General features: G+C 32.5%; 2 protein-coding genes across 4 annotated transcripts; one reads left to right on the forward strand and one right to left on the reverse strand.

The window, feature by feature from the left end:
* Window positions 1-1394: 1394 nt before the first annotated feature.
* On the reverse strand, window positions 1395-4522 carry LOC133294227 (SWI/SNF complex component SNF12 homolog). Of its 3 annotated transcripts, none has more exons than XM_061492882.1 (3): window positions 4224-4522; window positions 2402-3983; window positions 1395-1928 (listed from the first exon to the last, which is right to left on the reverse strand). In XM_061492882.1, exons 2-3 carry the CDS (start codon window positions 3961-3963, stop codon window positions 1856-1858), a joined length of 1635 nt encoding a protein of 544 aa, XP_061348866.1. In that variant the 5' UTR covers window positions 3964-3983; window positions 4224-4522; the 3' UTR covers window positions 1395-1855. The 3 variants fall into 3 exon arrangements, with proteins under 3 accessions (XP_061348866.1, XP_061348865.1, XP_061348864.1); XM_061492881.1 differs by having other exon boundaries at window positions 4093-4522; XM_061492880.1 differs by having other exon boundaries at window positions 2402-4522.
* A 10306-nt stretch (window positions 4523-14828) lies between these two features.
* Window positions 14829-17090, forward strand: LOC133294230 (large ribosomal subunit protein uL22y-like). Its single transcript, XM_061492885.1, has 7 exons — window positions 14829-15002; window positions 15153-15189; window positions 15355-15395; window positions 15810-16040; window positions 16149-16251; window positions 16364-16431; window positions 16894-17090. The coding sequence occupies exons 1-7, from the start codon at window positions 15000-15002 to the stop codon at window positions 16933-16935; spliced, it is 525 nt and encodes a 174-aa protein (XP_061348869.1). The 5' UTR covers window positions 14829-14999; the 3' UTR covers window positions 16936-17090.
* Window positions 17091-18161: the final 1071 nt, after the last annotated feature.

The raw sequence follows: 18161 nt of genomic DNA on the forward strand, positions 1-18161 counted from the left end.
AATTGGAAATAATTAGTTCAATAATTAACGATAAAATTTAATTTTAACTCTTTATTAACGTAAGACTGATACTTAAATGTATGAAATGTGTCACATCCTTCCCTGGTGGTTTCTCCTCCAGCTAAATTATATAGAAATCAAGGACTTTTTGACCGTAAAATTTCAAACATTTCGTCCATTTAATTTTTTCAACAAACTATTTATTAATCTAATAAGAATCAAATGCCCCAAGGAATGGTGAGTGCTAAGTCGCACATCACCCCACACACAAATTATGCAAAAGCCAACTTGCTCCTACCACGTTTCGGGTTTTGCGAGATGTGCATTAGGGCTAGCACGACTTAAACATGCACTATCGGGATACGGTCTTACAGAATGCAACATGTGGCAAATGTACACTAATTTTTACACAAATCATGCAAAGAAAATGTTCCCAACTTGAACATGAATTATCAAGATATGTGTCTTTTCACATTAAATTGATAAATTATTTGTCAAAAACATTAAAGGCTTTAATATTTTTACGGTGAATATAGATAAGTTATCTACATTCGCTCTCAAAACGACGTTGTTTTGGGTTGAAAAATTAAAAAATTATAATGAAAAAGACTATTATAACCCTGAAATAAATTATAATTACAAAAATATCTTGATTTCCACATTAAAATGACATCGTTTTGGGTTCAATATAGATAAGTTATATATTAACTGTGAAAAAAAAAATTGAACCCAAAATTAAATGGATGAAATGTTTGAAATTTTGCCTTAGATGTATCAAAAAGCCCAAAATAAGTGACGAACATTTTTTATTATTATTTAATGATATTATTACAATAAAACTAATATGAGAAAACGAAAGTTTGAAAAAATAAAATTGCACTTTGAAAAGAGAAAATTGCACTTCCCAACTTGGAGATTCCGTTCCTTAATTACCTTTTGCTTGTTTTTATGAGTAAATACGTATAATAATTAGTCATTGATATTCAATTGTGTATCATTTAACTAAAATTAATATAAAAAAAATAACTTACTATATTTTATATTATAAAAGATCTAGTAATATATTAAGCAATATTAATTTTATTTTTAATGATCTAAACACTAATAACTAAGAGGCTTTAATACGCTGACGAAACGGGATACTAAAGAACCATCGATAAGTCAAAAAAATAATCACAAAACCCCCCACGTGCTTCAAAAAGTAATAGATGCTTTCTTAATACACGACAATAAATGCTTTGAAATTTAATATACTTTATGACTTATGTCATGAAGAAAACTAGCCAAGAAAAAATAAAGCACTACTCTTTGAAGTTGAGCGAAAGTGTAGGAAGAAATGAGGCTGATATTTACATGTAAAAAACTATTGATATAGCATTACTAATATACTCATAATTGAACAAGTAACAGTCCAAAAGGTAATGCCAACAAAAGCTACGTGGATTAAATAAGACAGTCATGGCATGCAACATTCATTTTCTCTTCACCTATGCTGTCATAAGACAACTAAAGATAGTAAGATACTGTACACCAATCAATTCTTCCCAATACAAATTTTTCATGATGTAAAGCATTTTGCAAGGACAGGAGAACTGTGAGGTAACCAAAGAATCCACAAAAGTGGACTACAACTAGAGAAACGCGTAACTATGGCACCATTTTTTGCCTACAACTGCAACTTTTGTGCTCTCACAAACCATACAAGATATTGCATTACTATGGAGCAACATTCCTTCCCGCCAATAATACAGCATGGAAGTTGAAAAACTAGCTACTTCAGAAATTTCCATAATATGTATTAAAATGCATCGCCAAAAGGGATGAATGATTTAAAGGAGCCCTGGCACTGCTGGTGTCATGTGCTTCCTGGAGCATCACTTCCTGCAGCTGGTTTGCGATTCAAATAACGAATAACAGCATCTTCAACCCTGTTCAAGTTGTTAAACAAGATATAAAATTTCATGGTGAATTGTAACATTTACATAACATTGAAGTAAAAGCATATGAACCCAATTCTAGTCTACTTTTACCTAGTACATGTACATGAACAAAAGGAAAGAAAGCATATCACACATTTTTAGTCATTTGAAATGAAATGAAATGAAATGAAATCTCCCGTGGCCATATGGGATGAAGGTATGTGTATAAAACCAACTAACATACAGTCCCAGTTATATCATACCTTACTCTCAACTAAGGCAATATATGTAAGGGAACTACTATCAATCACTAAACTATAAAGCTAGATTCTAAATTCTTGTTGTCTTCAGGTCAATCATAACAAAGTCCAACAGATGGTAATGGATTAATTTGCAACTAAAGAAGGTAGCATAAAGCGGAGAGAACAAAAAAACAAAATAGAAGACAAAAAGCTAAGCAAGAGATAACTCTCAAAGCTTACCATGGTTGATTGAAAAAATCTGATCGACGCTCTTTTTCAGCACTACGACTAGATTCTCCAGCTACAAGTTTCAGATCCCTGCTTTGAGATTCAATCAAGGCATTAATAAATTCTACTGGAGATTGACTGAAACCAAGAAAAAATGCCCGTCTCCTACGGTGCTCATGGATTTTTCTAATGATTCCACATATAGCTTCATCCAATGTTTCAATCTCTTTGTTCTTCTCCACATTAGCCAATAATACAGACAACTCCCTCTGAATAGGAAAAGGAACATCAACTGTTACATCATAACAAGCAGTACCAACTGGACTATTTCCTGAGAGCTTGATCTTGTGCTCCAAAAGTATAGGTTGCGGAGGGAACAAATGCTGTGATATTTTCTGTGAAACCATTGTGAACTTCATCTTTTCTTCCCCAAATACTTTCTGAAGAGGCTGATCACAGTGAAAGAAAGAAGGGTCGTTTGGGTTTTGCAATTTTCTGGCCTTCACATAGTGCCAGATTGCAGCAATAATTCTTGGGCGGGTATCAACCTCAATACCAAGAACTTCTGTCAATGCTGGTGAAAGCTTAAACTTCTCAGGTACATAATTCATTTCCAGCCGTATATTCACTGTAAATTCTTTATCCCCTTTCCTCTTTACTTCAAAACCTTCCTGAGGAGCAGGTGATCGAACATTCTCCCACATAATAATGTGATTATCGGGATAGAGTCTCTGATCCAAACCAATGGTTACTCTTTTGAAGAAAGCTGAGAACTTTGGATACAACGAAGATGACTTCTGAGCTACTCCAGGCTGATCAGGGTCTACACCATCTTCCAATATCCTCCCAACTATCTTCAGTGTCCAGGTTGGAGGCTCAGCATTTGGCTTCTTAGGAATTGTGCGAATTTGATTAGCAAAAGTGTTAAACACATATATGCGAAGAGTTTTCTGAATACACGGTGGGTTTTTGAGAGCTTCTTGGATATCAACCTTCTTTCTAGCAAGGGCAGCATCAACACGAGACTCAAACTCAAGAAGCTGGGTGTACAAAGCTGACTCAGGCAGGATAGCAGCCACTTTATCCTGTAGCTGTTTCTCAGGGAGCTTCTGCTTCTTCCTCCGTGCAGCTGGCGTGAGTTCCATTGGTCTCAAAGGCGAGAAGTTGTTCGGAGGGGAAAATCCGGAAGGGCGAATAGGGGGTTTCAAAGGGATCCTCTTTCCACTCGCATTGCCGGGCGTCGAGCCCAACTGCGACGGAGACACCCCCAAATTCCCCAAACCACCAGACTGATTCGGATTAAGAGTCAACCCTTGAGCTTGCAAATGAGCCTGGAGTTGAGCATGAGCTGCTGCTTGAGCATGAGCCTGAGCCTGAGCCTGAGCCTTAGACTGTGCTTGGGCAATAGCATGTGCTTGGGACAGTGGAAACTGGCCTTGAAAACCAGCAGCAAGCTGGGCTTGAGCTTGGGACTGTGAAAACCCAGGGTTTGAAGGGGAGGGTATTCCAGCATTGCCAAAGGATGAGGAAGGGGCCCCAATGCCCTTAGAAGGGTTATTATTGTTCACAGACATCACTATCCAAACCTAATCAACTAGTCAACCAAAAGGGGCAAAAAAAGAAAAGAAAAATCTTCAAGACCCAAATGAAAAAATCTTAACTTTAACTATTAATCTAAACCAGTGAACCAAGTGAGGGCATACCCAACAATTTCAAGTGTCCAAATCATAACTTGCACAAATCACCACCAACTCTGAATTTGCATTCCCCAAAAAGAAAAACAGAAGAACACAACAAAACCACTGAATCTGATTCTGAATCGAGTAGGGTTTACCTCGATCTGAGCCTTAGGAGGATCCACTGTGGGCAGGTAGAAGAAAACACGGTGATCTTCAGGTACATAGAGTTGTGGGTTTCGGATTCAGTGTGTGTGTGTGTGAGAGAGAGAGAGAGGGAGAGTGGTTCAACGCAGCTTCAATGGGTGCAAATTGAGGAAAGAGAAGAGAATAGAGGTGAATTGAAGAATGGAGTGAAGGTTGAGAGAGATTGAGGTTGGTTCTTCTCCGGAAGGTTTATGTCGTGATGGCGGTGATGGGTACCTAGGGTTAGGAAAATGGCCCAATTTTGGGAGGTCTAACGCTTTCCGTAAAAACGGTGTCGTTTATGCCAAGCAAATTTTGAATGTTGAGTGTTAAATCATCCTCGTTTTACCTCATTTTTGTCTTTTTTTTAATAACCCAGATATATTTTATTTTTAAAAAATATTGAGAGACCAGGAGGAAAAAATAAAAAAATAACATTGAGAATTGAGAGAGCTTTCCTGATTTAAAAGGAAATTTTGAACTTTTAAGAATTGGTTTAGAAAAATAAAAGGCCCGTGATAGTTAGGAGTGTAAATAAGTTAAGATAGGCTAGACTTTACCTTAAATAGATTAGATTTGTGTAAAAAATATTATGTCTCGTTTGGCTTTTTAATCTTTTGTAAGCTTAAATTATAAGTCTGATCTGACCTATATTTAAAAAATAAAAATTTTTGCCCTAAGTATGTTAGACTGTTTAAGCCTATTAAATATTCTATAATTAAAAAAATAAATAAAATAATACTACTTTATTATTTAAAATTATTAAAATAACAATTTTATTTATTTTATTTAAAATAAATAATATAATATAGGTCGGCCAGTGAACTTTAGTGTTATGACATATACTTCGCATGTTAATGAGGGCCCTTATTGTCAAGGTCAGCAGAATGGCAACTGAGGTCCCGTAGAGGCTAGATACTGTTGTGAGCCTATGATTTATTGTAATGTTCCCTTCTCTTAGTAGTTTGGGTTTGGGTCCATGAATAACTGTTGTTAAGATTTTTTAATTCTATTTATATTCTCCTTGAAAATTGAGTGACTTAAACGAGTGGCGTTGAGGTGAATATAATACACACAAGCTGGACGTAGCCTAACATTGTGTGAACATGGTAAATCACTATGTCAATTCTCTTTCTCTTTTCGTTTGTGATTTGTGTATGATTGTTGATTTTCAATATGTAGGTCTGATATGTACAAAAAAGCTATGACCTACTTTCTAAATAGTTTTTTTTTTTTTAAATCCAGGCATGTTTTATTTGATTATTTATAATAGGTTAAACCTGACCTAATATAGGCTAAGTCGTAGGTCCCTGTAAATCGACCTAACCTATTTACACCCCTAGTGAATAGTGATAGCTTGACTTTGATGAAATTAGAGAATGCATGTAAGTTAGGTTAGATATCACTTGACCGTAACAAGAAAAAATGGCAGGTTCATTTGTCATAATTTTGAATTATGACTCTTGATTTCTTTGATTTTTTTTTTCTTTTCAAGTGATATTCCCAAATTGGCTTAATCCATTTACGAGGATTAATTCTCCTGTGTACTGTTACAGGATCTGAACCTAAATAACGAACGCAAAAATATGCTTGCTTGATCACAAAATTAATCTCATTAGATTACAGATTTTCTTGAATTAAATTTCATATTAATCCAAAAGCTAGCCAAACTATATGGTATAAACTTTTTTTATATATTAGAGGGCAAAACACCTAAACTGAAAATCAAACACAAAAGAAAACAAAAGAAACTCAAAACTACTTTGACCTCATATAATGTTTCTGATATCTACTTCAACCTCTCCAATCTACTAAAAGATGGTTATTTAGTTGTAGAGGAGCAACATTGTAGGTGTTGAATCTTCTTTCCATACATGTTGGCAAGCCAATAAACACAATTGTTGACCTCTCTAAACACATGGTTCAGTAGGGTAGTCCAATACCTTCTCAACCAATATATCATATGTGATTTGGGGTTGACCTCGGAAGAATTGATGATGTAAGTGGCATTAGTCAACTTATCACTTTCAATGATCAAGCATTTAGCTTCTAAGGATCAACAAAGCTCCAACCCCTTGACTAGTCCCCAAGCCTTTGTGTGTTGGAAATCGACACACGCGCAAATCGAAAAATAAAAAGAGAAAGAGAAGAGAGAAATCAACATAGATATTTATCCTGATTCATCTCATATAGACTACGTTCAGCTTGTCTGTACTATATTCATATCACTGTCACTCGTTACAAGTCACTCAGTTTAGAAGAAAATATAAATAGAATTTAGAAAACCATAACAGAAGCTATTTATTGGCTCAAGCCCAAACTACTTAGTAAAAAAAAATTACAATATGTTAGAGGCCCACAACAATATCAGGCTTTTACGAACCCATGTCCGGGTATTTCCCCTGGACCCCCGCCCGCTCACTAGTTGCCTTTATGTTGTCCCTGCTAACAAAGGCCATTATCAGAATGCAAAGTATGAACCGTACCCAACACTGTGATGTACACAACCTATGCGATAAAGTGAACCAACAACCTAAGATCCAGAATTGTCTTCAATCAAGCCTCCACATCCAACAATATTATCCTTGCGTGAATAAGCTTCATACCTTATTCGGGGGAGTTAAAAAGTTCCTACTTAAAGTAGTATTAATGGAATTTTGATATTGGTCCTCCAATATACCTCCATCTCTAATGTTGTGAATATAATCAAGGTGCTTATCTATTTTGAAGCCAGACACTTGGGTAATCGCATAGGCCTTGTCTAATGGAGTATTTCTAGAAAAATATATAGGTGATTTAATACCATTCGTCTTGTAACCTCACATAACAAAAAGGTCATCCACAAATAAAACAAGGTCATCTGCAATGAGAAATGAAAAAAAACAAGATTAGAGATATAGTTGACTACTGTTATGATATATCTGGATACATGTTGTAGCATATTTGAATACGAGGATGCTTGGATATTAATGGTTCCATAACCTGGTATGTTCTCGACAAATACTCAAATATGTAATGTCCATAAACGGTTATAAACGATTCTTTTTTTGTTGGAAACCCATTTATGATGGCTATAAAGCAATTAGAACACTATTTTTTTTATATAGTATAATAAGAACACTATTTGATCATATATTATGCCTATATTGAAAGAATTCAATGCAATTAACCTCATTATTACATATTATTGATCGTTTGATTCTTTGAGTTCATTCTTCATGAAAATTAATACCCATTAGCTCTTTAACTTGTATATCTACACTTAGAGAGCATGAATCATTTCCTAAACACAATTCCAAATTACATTTGTTGAGTAAGAGTAATGAGACCCTTAATAGTTGAGAGGTAGCATATCCATCTAGGAAAGTTTGGGAAGACTTGTGAATATTATAGCCAAATACCCGTGAATTTGGTTGAAGTTGTAAAGTTGCTAGGTACCCAAAAAAATTTATGGTTATAACAATTTATCAAAATCTCATTGATGTTTTGTGAAATAATGAAAAATTATTGAGTTGTTGCAATCTGGACATGGGACACAAGTGGTGGTGGCCAAGCTAAGATAAATAGTATTTGCATTCTTCTAAACCTTTTACTCTATTTAGTGACATTTTATTTACTTCTTATATATTTTGTATGTGCTAGTGTAGATTGTTTAACTATTAAAATTGTATACCGTGAATTGTTTGAATATACTAATAATTTTCCATATATTAAAGTTTGCTTGAAATATTAATTTAGAAACAAGAAAATGGATTTCTATCACCCCCGTATTGACTATAGAAACCACATTCCTAACATGTTTAAGCTGACCATTTGGATTTGTGGTTAAATTTTTTCAATGATATTAGTAATTTCAAACAAAACCAGCGTTTTTGTAAATACCTATACGTATAACTTGACTTTAAGTTATGTAATTGATTTCATTGTTTTTGTTGGGATAATTTTTTACTCTCAAATTATTGATAACAATTTTTTTGATTTAACTACAAAACAAATTCCATGATTTTTACTCCACACATTAAGGGCTTTTTCACTTTACAATTTTGTGTGTGTTACTGATATTTGATTCTTGCATAATTTTATTTTTGAAATCTCTATATTTCCAATTTCCAATCATTTCCTACCAAAGCAATTAGAATGGAATTTTGTCTTAACTTTTTTCGATACTCTCTTTTTTTTCCTTATTTCTCTCTATCAATCCATTCTTTCACTTTCACTTTTTTCTTTTTTCCCTCTTCTCACCTTTTTCTTTTCTCTCAATCTCATGTTATTTTGTCTCTTTTCAATATCTTGTTTTAATTCTTTTCTTCTCTTAAATCTTAGACTTACCCTCCTTTTTTTCTTCTTCTTATTTTAAACTTAATACATATTATAATAAATATCTTAATGAAAATATAAATAATACACTTCGTGTCTACTCAATGTAATAGGATTACATATATTCAATTCTAATTTTTATCATTGATCCATTTGTTTTTTGGAATTCATATCTATTGTGATTTTCTCACTCGTTTTTGATAAAGTAAGGCAATGTATAGGGGTGTAAATGAGTTAAGCCGGCTTGCAGGGGCCTACGATCTAGCCTACATTAGGCCAGACTTAGCCAACTACAAATAGTCAAATTAAACAGGCCTAGACTTTTAAAAAAACCTATTTAGAAAATAGGTCATAGGCTTTTTTTTTACATGTCGGGTCTATAAGCCTATAGGCCGGCCTATATTATATTATTTATTTTAAATAAAATAAATAAAATTATTGTTTTAATAATTTTGAATAATAAAGTAATATTATTTTAGTTATTTTTTAATTATTGAATGTTTAATAGGCTTAAACAGGCTAATAGGTCTATGCCAAGAATTTTATTTTTTAAATACAGTTCAGGCAAGACTTGTTATCTGGGTCTACACAGGCTAAAAGGTCAGGTCAGGCCAGTCCTAAGGGTTTTTATACAGGTTTAGCCTATTTAAGTCAAAGCCTAACCTATTTACACCCCTAGATGTATATGACATTTTTTCTTATCTTTAATAATTTTTATTTATAGTCTCCCATCGAACATTTAGGCTTTGTTTGGAAGTTTAGAGGGGAAGGGAAGGAAAGGGATCCAAGGGGGAGGGAGGGGAAGGAAGGGGAAGAAATTGAAAGGTATTCTCTTCTCTTGTTTGGGAGTTAAAAAAATGATAAGGGAGTAAAATGGAGAATTAATGAGATATTTTTACCATTTGACCCTTTCTTTAAAAATAAATATAATTATTATATTTTACAAATTAAATAAAATTTAAAACTTTTAAAAAAATCATTTATGTATTTTTCACAATACTAAAAAAGATCATATTTTCGATAAAATTTCTAGATTGCAAACGACGAAAATTTAATCACAAATTTATTTTTTCGTCGGAATACTTTTCGTCGAAAAGCGACGAAATTTTTTCTCCGATGAAAATTTTTACAAAAAAAAAATTTCTATCAAAATTTTGTTTCTGTCAAAAGTTTTAAGGAAAGTGATTTCCTCCATCAAATGTTTTAAACGAAAAAAGAATTCCGTAAAAAATTTGACGGAATGTTTTCCGTTCAAAATTTCGATGGAAATGTGTTCTGAAATTTTTTTCTAAATAATTGTTTTGTCAAATTTTTTGAGAGAAATGTTTCATTCCAAACTTTCGACGAAATTTAGATTCTGCAAAGAATTTTGACAGAATATTTTTTCCATCAAAATATTTTTCTTCAAAAATTTGTATGAAATTTTTTTTTTCGAAAACTTTTGACAGAAATGTGTTCCGTTGAAAATTTTGATAGAAATAATTTTTTATCAAAAAACTTGAGGGAAATACTTTTCGTTCAAAATTTTTGAGGGAAATGTGTTTCGTTAAAAATTTTGACGGAAATTTTTTTTGTCAAAAAGTTTAACGAAAATGTTTTCGTCGAAAACTTTAGACGGAATTTGAATTCTGTAAAGAATTTTGATGAAATTTTTTTCCATCAAATTTTTCGATGGAAATGTTTTTTTGTTAAAAATTTCGATGAATATGTTTTTTGATGAAATGTTTTAACGAAATTTAAATTCCGTAAAAAAATTTGAGCTAAAAAATTTTTCGTCAAAATTTTTTACTGAATTGATTTTAGTCCCAAATTTGGATGGAAATATTTTTCGTTGAAAATTTTGACGTAATTGTTTTACGTCAAAACTTTTAAATGGAAATGTGTTTCGTCAAACTTTTGAACTGAAATATTTTCGTGGAAAGTTTTGACACAATTTAGATTCTATCAATAATCTTGATTGAATTTTTTTTCCGTAAAAAATTGATGCCAGTGATTAAGGCAAAATCTGGTTTTGTCTTTATTTTTGTCTTTAGTTTTGATGGAAATTTTTTGACGTATATGATTTTCATCAAAAAAATTATCACTATTTTTTACGAAATTTTTTTCGTCGATAAATTCTGCTGGTATTTGATACTTTTTTAATAATATCACATTTAAAAATGATTCACATTTATGTAGTTTTCACACTTTAATGCTAAGGGTAGATAAGTAAATTTTGATATTTCCCACTTAAACCTCCCAAATTAGGGGAACTTTAATTTTAAGAAGAAAGAGAATTTTGGAGGGTTTAGTAAAAATCTCCAATTTCTTTCCCTCATTTTTTTAAACTCACAAACAATGGAAATGCTTACTAAAACCCTCAATTTCATGTCCTTCCCCTCCTAAAATCAACTCCCAAACAAAGTCTTAAAGGAGATTTCTCCTTCAGTTCATCGATTACTAGATAATTCAGTTCGAGTCGGAAAAGACCACTAAAATGACAAATTTTTTAACACAACTTCATGCCCAAAACTTGAACTTGAATCTCCTAATTAAGTTCCAAATATATGCAGTTGATTCATGTGTTTGGTGATGAATATTTATATACAAAAGAATCAGCATCATATACAATGAAAGAATAATAAACAATAAGTGTATTAAAATAATATTTAAATAAGAAATGCTATTTTGAAAAAAATATAATAAATAAGAATTACATACCAGTGGTGGTAAAAATATTAATATTGTTTGACCATAAGCTTGTTGGTGTTGCTTGTAAAAATACAATAACAAATTTAAAAAATAAAAGCATTATATAATTTAGGGAGAAATTATACTTACTATTGAAAGTTTTATAATTCTTACTACTCAATTAATTACTGTTGATTTTCGTCAATTTAATTATTTTAATTTATTATTAATAAATTATAACCATTAAATTGACAGTGATAACAGTGTTTAATTTAATAATAAGAATTATAAAAAAATTATTAATAAATATAAATTCACTCTATATTTAATATCAAGAAGTTGAAAGCACTTTACATTTGTTAAGAGACTGCTCTTTAATCAGAAATGTCTAGTTAAAGTTGTCTCCTCAATTGGCTGGTTCTTTCTTTTTTTATCTTAACTTGCAGGATTGGCTAATGGCTAATTTAAAGAAATACTCAACCGGTTGTTTCAACTTGTACTGGACGTTGTTATTTGATGTTATGTGTTGGAAAACTTGGTCATGGAGAAATGAAATTCTCCATGCTGCAGGAGGAATTGATAGCAGGTATAAGATTGAGATTATAATTTCTTATGCTAAGGACGTGTTTTTAGCTTGTGAATCAGGTAATAATAGGATTTGTGATAGATCTATTCCAGCAATCATGATTAGATGGGAGCCTCCCGAGCATGGGTGGATCAAAATAAATACTGATGGGGCTTCCAGAGGTAACCCGGGTAGAGCTGCTTGTGGTGATATGATTTGTGGTCCAGATGGTAAGTGGTTGGAAGCTTTCTCTTACATGGTGGGTTATTGCAATGCAATTACTGCTAAATTGTGGGGTATTCTGAAAGGGCTGGAGAGAGCTTGGGTGGGTGGATGGAGAAAGATTATTATTGAAAATGATTCAGCTTATGCTATCACTTTGCTCACCAAACCAGGTGATGCATCCTGTGAGTCTCATTTAGTGACTCGTATACGGGAATAGCTTTTAAAAGATTGGCCGGTTCAATTGTTACATACTTACATGGAAGGTAATATTTGTGCGGACTGGTTATGATACAAGTTACAACTTGTATTGGAAAGAAACAGAAGACAAATCGATTTATTAATTCTGATGAAAAATCAATTACAGTATGTATATCCTTTTATAACACCCATTTTCCCACTTCCACTGACTAGATGCCTATTACACATGCCCCCACCCCTTTACATTTACATTCAACACACGTGACTACACTAAAGTGTATAATCAGACATCCACGTGGGCTTCTTAATACTTCTATTGGACTTCCTACTTGTATCAGTTGCCTCCCCGTTAAAAGTGACCTTGTCCTCAAGGTCTAAGTGAGGATAGACACGGCGTAACTCTGAAGTGGGCTCCCACGAAGCATCTTCTGGCACAGCTGCTGACCACTGCACTAAACTCTGGTGTTGAGGGCTGCCACAGATCTTGACAACACGAGAAGAAACAATAGCAACTGGTGACTGCACAGGCTTGTTATTTACACTGTACAAAGGCAAGGATGAGAAACTCAAACTGCTTTGAAAAACTCCTCCCAAATCTGCACCGTTCCGCTACTGAAAACCCATTGAAACCACGGACCCGCTGAACCCTCCATCCTCAGACCCGCTAATTGCACTTTGAGGTTGTCAGGAACCTGATGCATCCTGAAGTAAGACTCTGTGCGAAAGATCCAATTATTTGGGTCATGACATAGAAAGATGGGAATCTCCAACTTCATAGATTTCAAAGCTGAACGCTGATCTTGCAAATCAAACGACACATGTGGACGATTCGGAGATTCATGCGACGTCGTCGGTGGGCTACGAGACATGAAATCCCTCAACCTTGCATCAATCGCTGCGAACCGTGCTTCAATCGACTCAGAAATTTGGTCCAAACGTTGATGGAACTCCAGCCTGTGAGACGCACACTCTTCGGCTAGATCCTGAACTCGCATGTTTGCTTGGATTCGATGATGAAAGCACCAGATGATACAAGTTACAACTTGTATTGGAAAGAAACAGAAGACAAATCGATTTATTAATTCTAATGAAAAATCAATTACAGTATGTATATCATTTTATAACACCCCTTTTCCCACTTCCACCGACTAGATGCCTATTACACATGCCCCCACCCCTTTACATTTACATTCAACACACGTGACTACACTAAAGTGTATAATCAGACATCCACGTGGGCTTCTTAATACTTCTATTGGACTTCCTACTTGTATCAGCTTAGCTAATCTTTCGCTGGAGAATTCGGATCAAGAAGATTTGACTGTATTTCAGTTTCCCCCTCTTGAGATTAGATGGTTGTATTTTTCTGATTTTAGCTCTGTTTACAGGGTTAGACACTCCCTGATGTAATTTTTTTTGTTTTTTTTTTTGTTTTTGTGTTTGTTTAGGGGCATAGCCCCTCACAAAAAAAAGGCATTTCACATGTTGATTTGTTTAGGCTTATAAAAAAAAATCCAAAATACTTAATGCTAGTCGATTTGAGTTGATTCAATTTTAATTTTAATTTTTTTTTTAGTCTTAAACCAAACTGACGTGACCAAAATCAGGTTGATTTGGTTTACGTCATTAGGTATAAAAAGAAAAATAAAAAATTTAGAAAATATAAAAAGGCTTAACGATTTAGTGATAAATTTATTTCTCACACATATATAAAATTTTATGGGGTTCATGTGAAAAGAAGACAGAAAAAAATAGATCTCACACACTTTTTTATATATAATAAGAGAGAAATTTATCTTCTTTTTTTTTGGACTTACCCAACCCTAATTACCTCTTTGAGGCGGGGTCAGTGATGGCTAAAGGTTCAGCCCCCTCCCCAAGAATGCATTCAGCGGGGTTCAGCCCCCTCCCCAAGAATGCATTCAGCGGGAATCGAACACACGTCCAACTCCACTAACTCAGCGCCAAGAAACCAACTGAGCTGCACCCATTAAAAACATTAAACTCATATAAAAATTAAGATCAAACCATGAAAAAATTGGAATATAAAAACAGAGAAAAAAAAACCAACAAAATTTGAAATCCCTAATACATGTAAAATCATAACAAAACTAATTCATCTTTACAGAAAAACAATTAACAAAAAACGAAGTATCAAAAAATACAGAATGAAATATGGGTTTTATTAATCTCATGCAATAGGAGAGAGCTCTCTCATGTTATAGAGACAATCATGTGTGAGATCCATCCACTTATAAAAAAAGAAAAAAGAAAAACACGAAAATCGATATATGTAGAAGATAAAATTACTCTCCTACAACGTAAGAGTATATTTTCTCATAAAATATAATCTCTGGCAAAGTAAAACCATCCACACAGAAATGAAATAATAATAATAATAAAAAACACAAACAAAATAACAATTCGTTGACTCTCTACAACCCCTACAAAGTTCAAAGATTAAATCTCACATGAGTTTAATCTTGGAACCTCAATATCCTGAATAAAAATTAGCCTCACTCCCAGAAAAGGATAGAAAATCATTATAACATGTAAGAACACAAACAAAATTTCTACATTCTCCTTGTAAAAAAAAAAGAACTTGAAAGATTGAAAGAAAAAAATGTAAAATAGGCCGAGCCCAATCAACCTCTAAAATTAAAAACTTAAACCTTAAATCTTAAACCCTAACTCACTGTTTTATCTTCTTCTTTTTTCTTCTAAAACATACAATAGACACAACATCCTCAAACCCGTCGAGGAACTGCGAAAAATGGTAACTTTCCTTACCCCTTTTCCACCTTTCATTGATCTGATTTTGTTCTGATAAATTGGTGTGTATGTATTTTCTGGGTATGGGAGAGAATTTCTGCATTTGGGTGCGTTTGGAATTCGTCTAATTTTGTTTTCCCTCTTTGAATTTCAGGTGAAGTACTCAAGGGAGCCTGATAACCCTACAAAGTGTAAGTGTCGTTTAATTTGGTTAATGTTTGTCTTGTTTTTTCTGTGGGTATTGTTATTGTAATTTTTTATTTTGAGGTCTATTATTATTTGTTGAAAATTTTGTATGCTCGCTTTGATGATGTTGAATTCCATTTGATTCTTATTGGGTTGTGCCATTGAAACAGCTTGCAAAGCCCGGGGTTCAGATCTGAGGGTTCATTTTAAGGTATTTTCTGATTCAAATACAAATTTAATATATTAAACTGATTGAATTTCATCTATTGTGTGGTGATAATGTATGATTCCATTTTAGTTTGATGGGATTTTGATAACAGTAAATTATTGAATCTGTTTATTCCAATTAAATGTTGACGCTTTTCTATCGTGCTGTGTTCTTGAGGAACATTATATGCAAACCCCTCTCACTTGAATGAGAAATGTGTAGCTGAATTCATGCCCATGTTGGTGTTAGTTGGTACTTATCCTATGTGTAACTCGTGGGAAAGTTAGACAGTTCATTTAGTTTGAGGAATACGAAAATGAAATATTATTTGGGCAAATGTTAGTACTTCCATACAATGCTTTCTTTTTGATTTGTGCAAACCTTTTAATGCTCTGGCTTGGGATATTAAATCTCTAGAACACCAGGGAAACAGCTCATGCAATTAGGAAGTTGCCTTTGGGAAAGGCTAAAAGGTACCTTGAGGATGTTCTTGCTCACAAGCAAGCAATTCCCTTTCGACGGTTTTGTCGTGGAGTTGGTCGTACTGCTCAAGCAAAAAACCGCCATTCAAATGGTCAAGGACGATGGCCTGTCAAATCAGCTAAGTTTATCCTTGATTTGCTGAAAAATGCAGAGAGCAATGCAGAAGTATGTTATAATCTTAAATGTTTTTATTTTTCATACAGTTTTTTTGACATTGTGATTATATTAAGTTGATATAGTTAGCTTCATACTTGTCACTAAATGACAATGCAGGTTAAAGGTCTTGATGTGGATGCACTATATGTTTCCCACGTCCAGGTGAATCAAGCTCAGAAGCAGAGGCGCCGTACCTACCGTGCTCATGGAAGAATTAATCGTGAGTTTCCTTGTGTTCACAGCTTCTTTTTTGGAAAAGGAAAGCTGCAGATAAGGGTGTGGATGTTAGCTTGTAAGTTTATTTATATTGTTCTCTTCTATTTCTTATGCAGCATACATGTCATCACCCTGCCACATTGAGTTGATTTTGTCTGAAAAGGAGGAGCCAGTTAAAAAGGAGGTATTCATTTAATTCCTAGTACCATTAATTGATGTTGTATTTTGAATTTGATGTTAATCTTGATTAATGGGCAGTGCCATTTATATTAGTGAAATGTGTGACTTTGAATTTGAACATATTAAATAGAAGGAGGATCTCATGACTCCAGTGTAAGATTAAAAAGTCGTATTTCTCATCTCAGCTGTTTATTTTTGTTTATTTGATGGCTGTAATTTATTTGAAATTAATAATTAATTAATTGGTATAACTACGGCCGTCAAATGTAGGGAAATCAGCAGCTGAGATGAAAAGTAAGACTTATTAAATACGATGGATTATGTACATCTGAATGGGAATCTCAAGATTCTGAACACATTCTTCTGTCAGTTGGATGGTTATTAGTATATTGTTACTGAGTTATGTATAGATATTTGCTATGCCTAAATTTCATGTGTTTAACTTATGGATTAAATGATAATGCAGCCTGAGACACAGTTGGCTGCAAGGAAATCCAAGAGCTCATAGGCGTGTGGTGCTGTTTGTTCTTGAAAGTAGTGACTTCAGAATGTTTGCATCATTTGTTTGCTTTAATTTCTATCATCGTGTAATCAATTTTGTGGTACACAATTTTACTTTGAGACGCCTCTATGATATTATTAGTCATCATGTTATTAATCATTTATGCCTTATTTTTTCGTAACTTAATATTATTTATTTTTTATATTAAATTAAAGTTTTAAAAATGATTTAAATTTCTTAGCCTATTTTTCTTTAAGGCAGTACATGTCTTTTTTTTTTTTTTTTTTTTGTCAAATTTAGATTTTTGATTATGTATATATTTTTTATAATTTAAATATTTATTTTAATATATTTACTTATTTTAAATTTTTCTTGTATTAATTATGGGTTTATCATAACTCCATCAACATGAAATAAAATTATCTTCATCAATTCCAAAACTATGTCATTTTGAAAGATTAGTAAAATTAATGAAGGGTGTTTTTGATAAATTCAAACAAGAAACAAATGAAAATTTTAAAATGTCTTTCATTAATTGCTCCAATTTTCAAAATGATATAGTTTTTTGGCGATGGAAATAATTTTATATTATATTGATTGAGAAACAATAAACTTATTATATATATATATATATATATATATAGATATTATCTTTACATATCTGAACATGATCTGTTTTTTTTAAAAATATTTTAATTTATATTTTTATATAATATTTTTACATTTTATATAAATTTAAAAACATTTGTATAATTACAAGATAGTAGCTCTTTATTGGTTTAATAGACAAAATAGGGAATCCGAAGTGGAAAGCTATTAAAGATTTAGTTTACTATTCTTCATTGAGTAATTTAGAATTATCAATTTCAATAAAGAGAGACCACTTTAACGATGAAAGAAATTTTGATTCTTTTCATAGCATACGAAAAAGAAAAAAATATTCAAAAAAGAAAAATTATTTAAGACGTCTTTTTTGTTTTATAAAATGATTAAATTTGCAATTTATAATTATTTCATATGTGTAATTAAAAAGTCACATAATTATAAAAATTTAATGATAAATATATATTGTTCTCACCCTTTTAACAAATTACAGAATTTGTTAGTGAAAAATTCACACGCACACACATATATATATATATATATATACACACACATATATATATATTGATTATTTTAATATAAATTTGAGTAATTAAAATTTCATGAGTAGATTAATTAATAATGAAGTC

This window comes from Gastrolobium bilobum, unplaced genomic scaffold, assembly GCF_033153095.1.
Source record: "Gastrolobium bilobum isolate Gb01-03AN ecotype WA unplaced genomic scaffold, APGP_CSIRO_Gbil_v1 utg39811, whole genome shotgun sequence".
Lineage (NCBI taxonomy): Eukaryota > Viridiplantae > Streptophyta > Magnoliopsida > Fabales > Fabaceae > Gastrolobium > Gastrolobium bilobum.

Coding starts and splice junctions, on each gene's coding strand:
- LOC133294230 (XM_061492885.1), top strand. Junction 15,190..15,354: donor GCCTGATAACCCTACAAAGT/GTAAGTGTCGTT, acceptor CCATTGAAACAG/CTTGCAAAGCCCGGGGTTCA. Junction 16,432..16,893: donor AGGAGCCAGTTAAAAAGGAG/GTATTCATTTAA, acceptor ATGATAATGCAG/CCTGAGACACAGTTGGCTGC.
- LOC133294227 (XM_061492882.1), bottom strand. CDS start 3,963: ATGTCTGTGAACAATAATAACCCTTCTAAGGGCATTGGGGCCCCTTCC. Junction 1,929..2,401: donor GATTTTTTCAATCAACCATG/GTAAGCTTTGAG, acceptor CAACTTGAACAG/GGTTGAAGATGCTGTTATTC.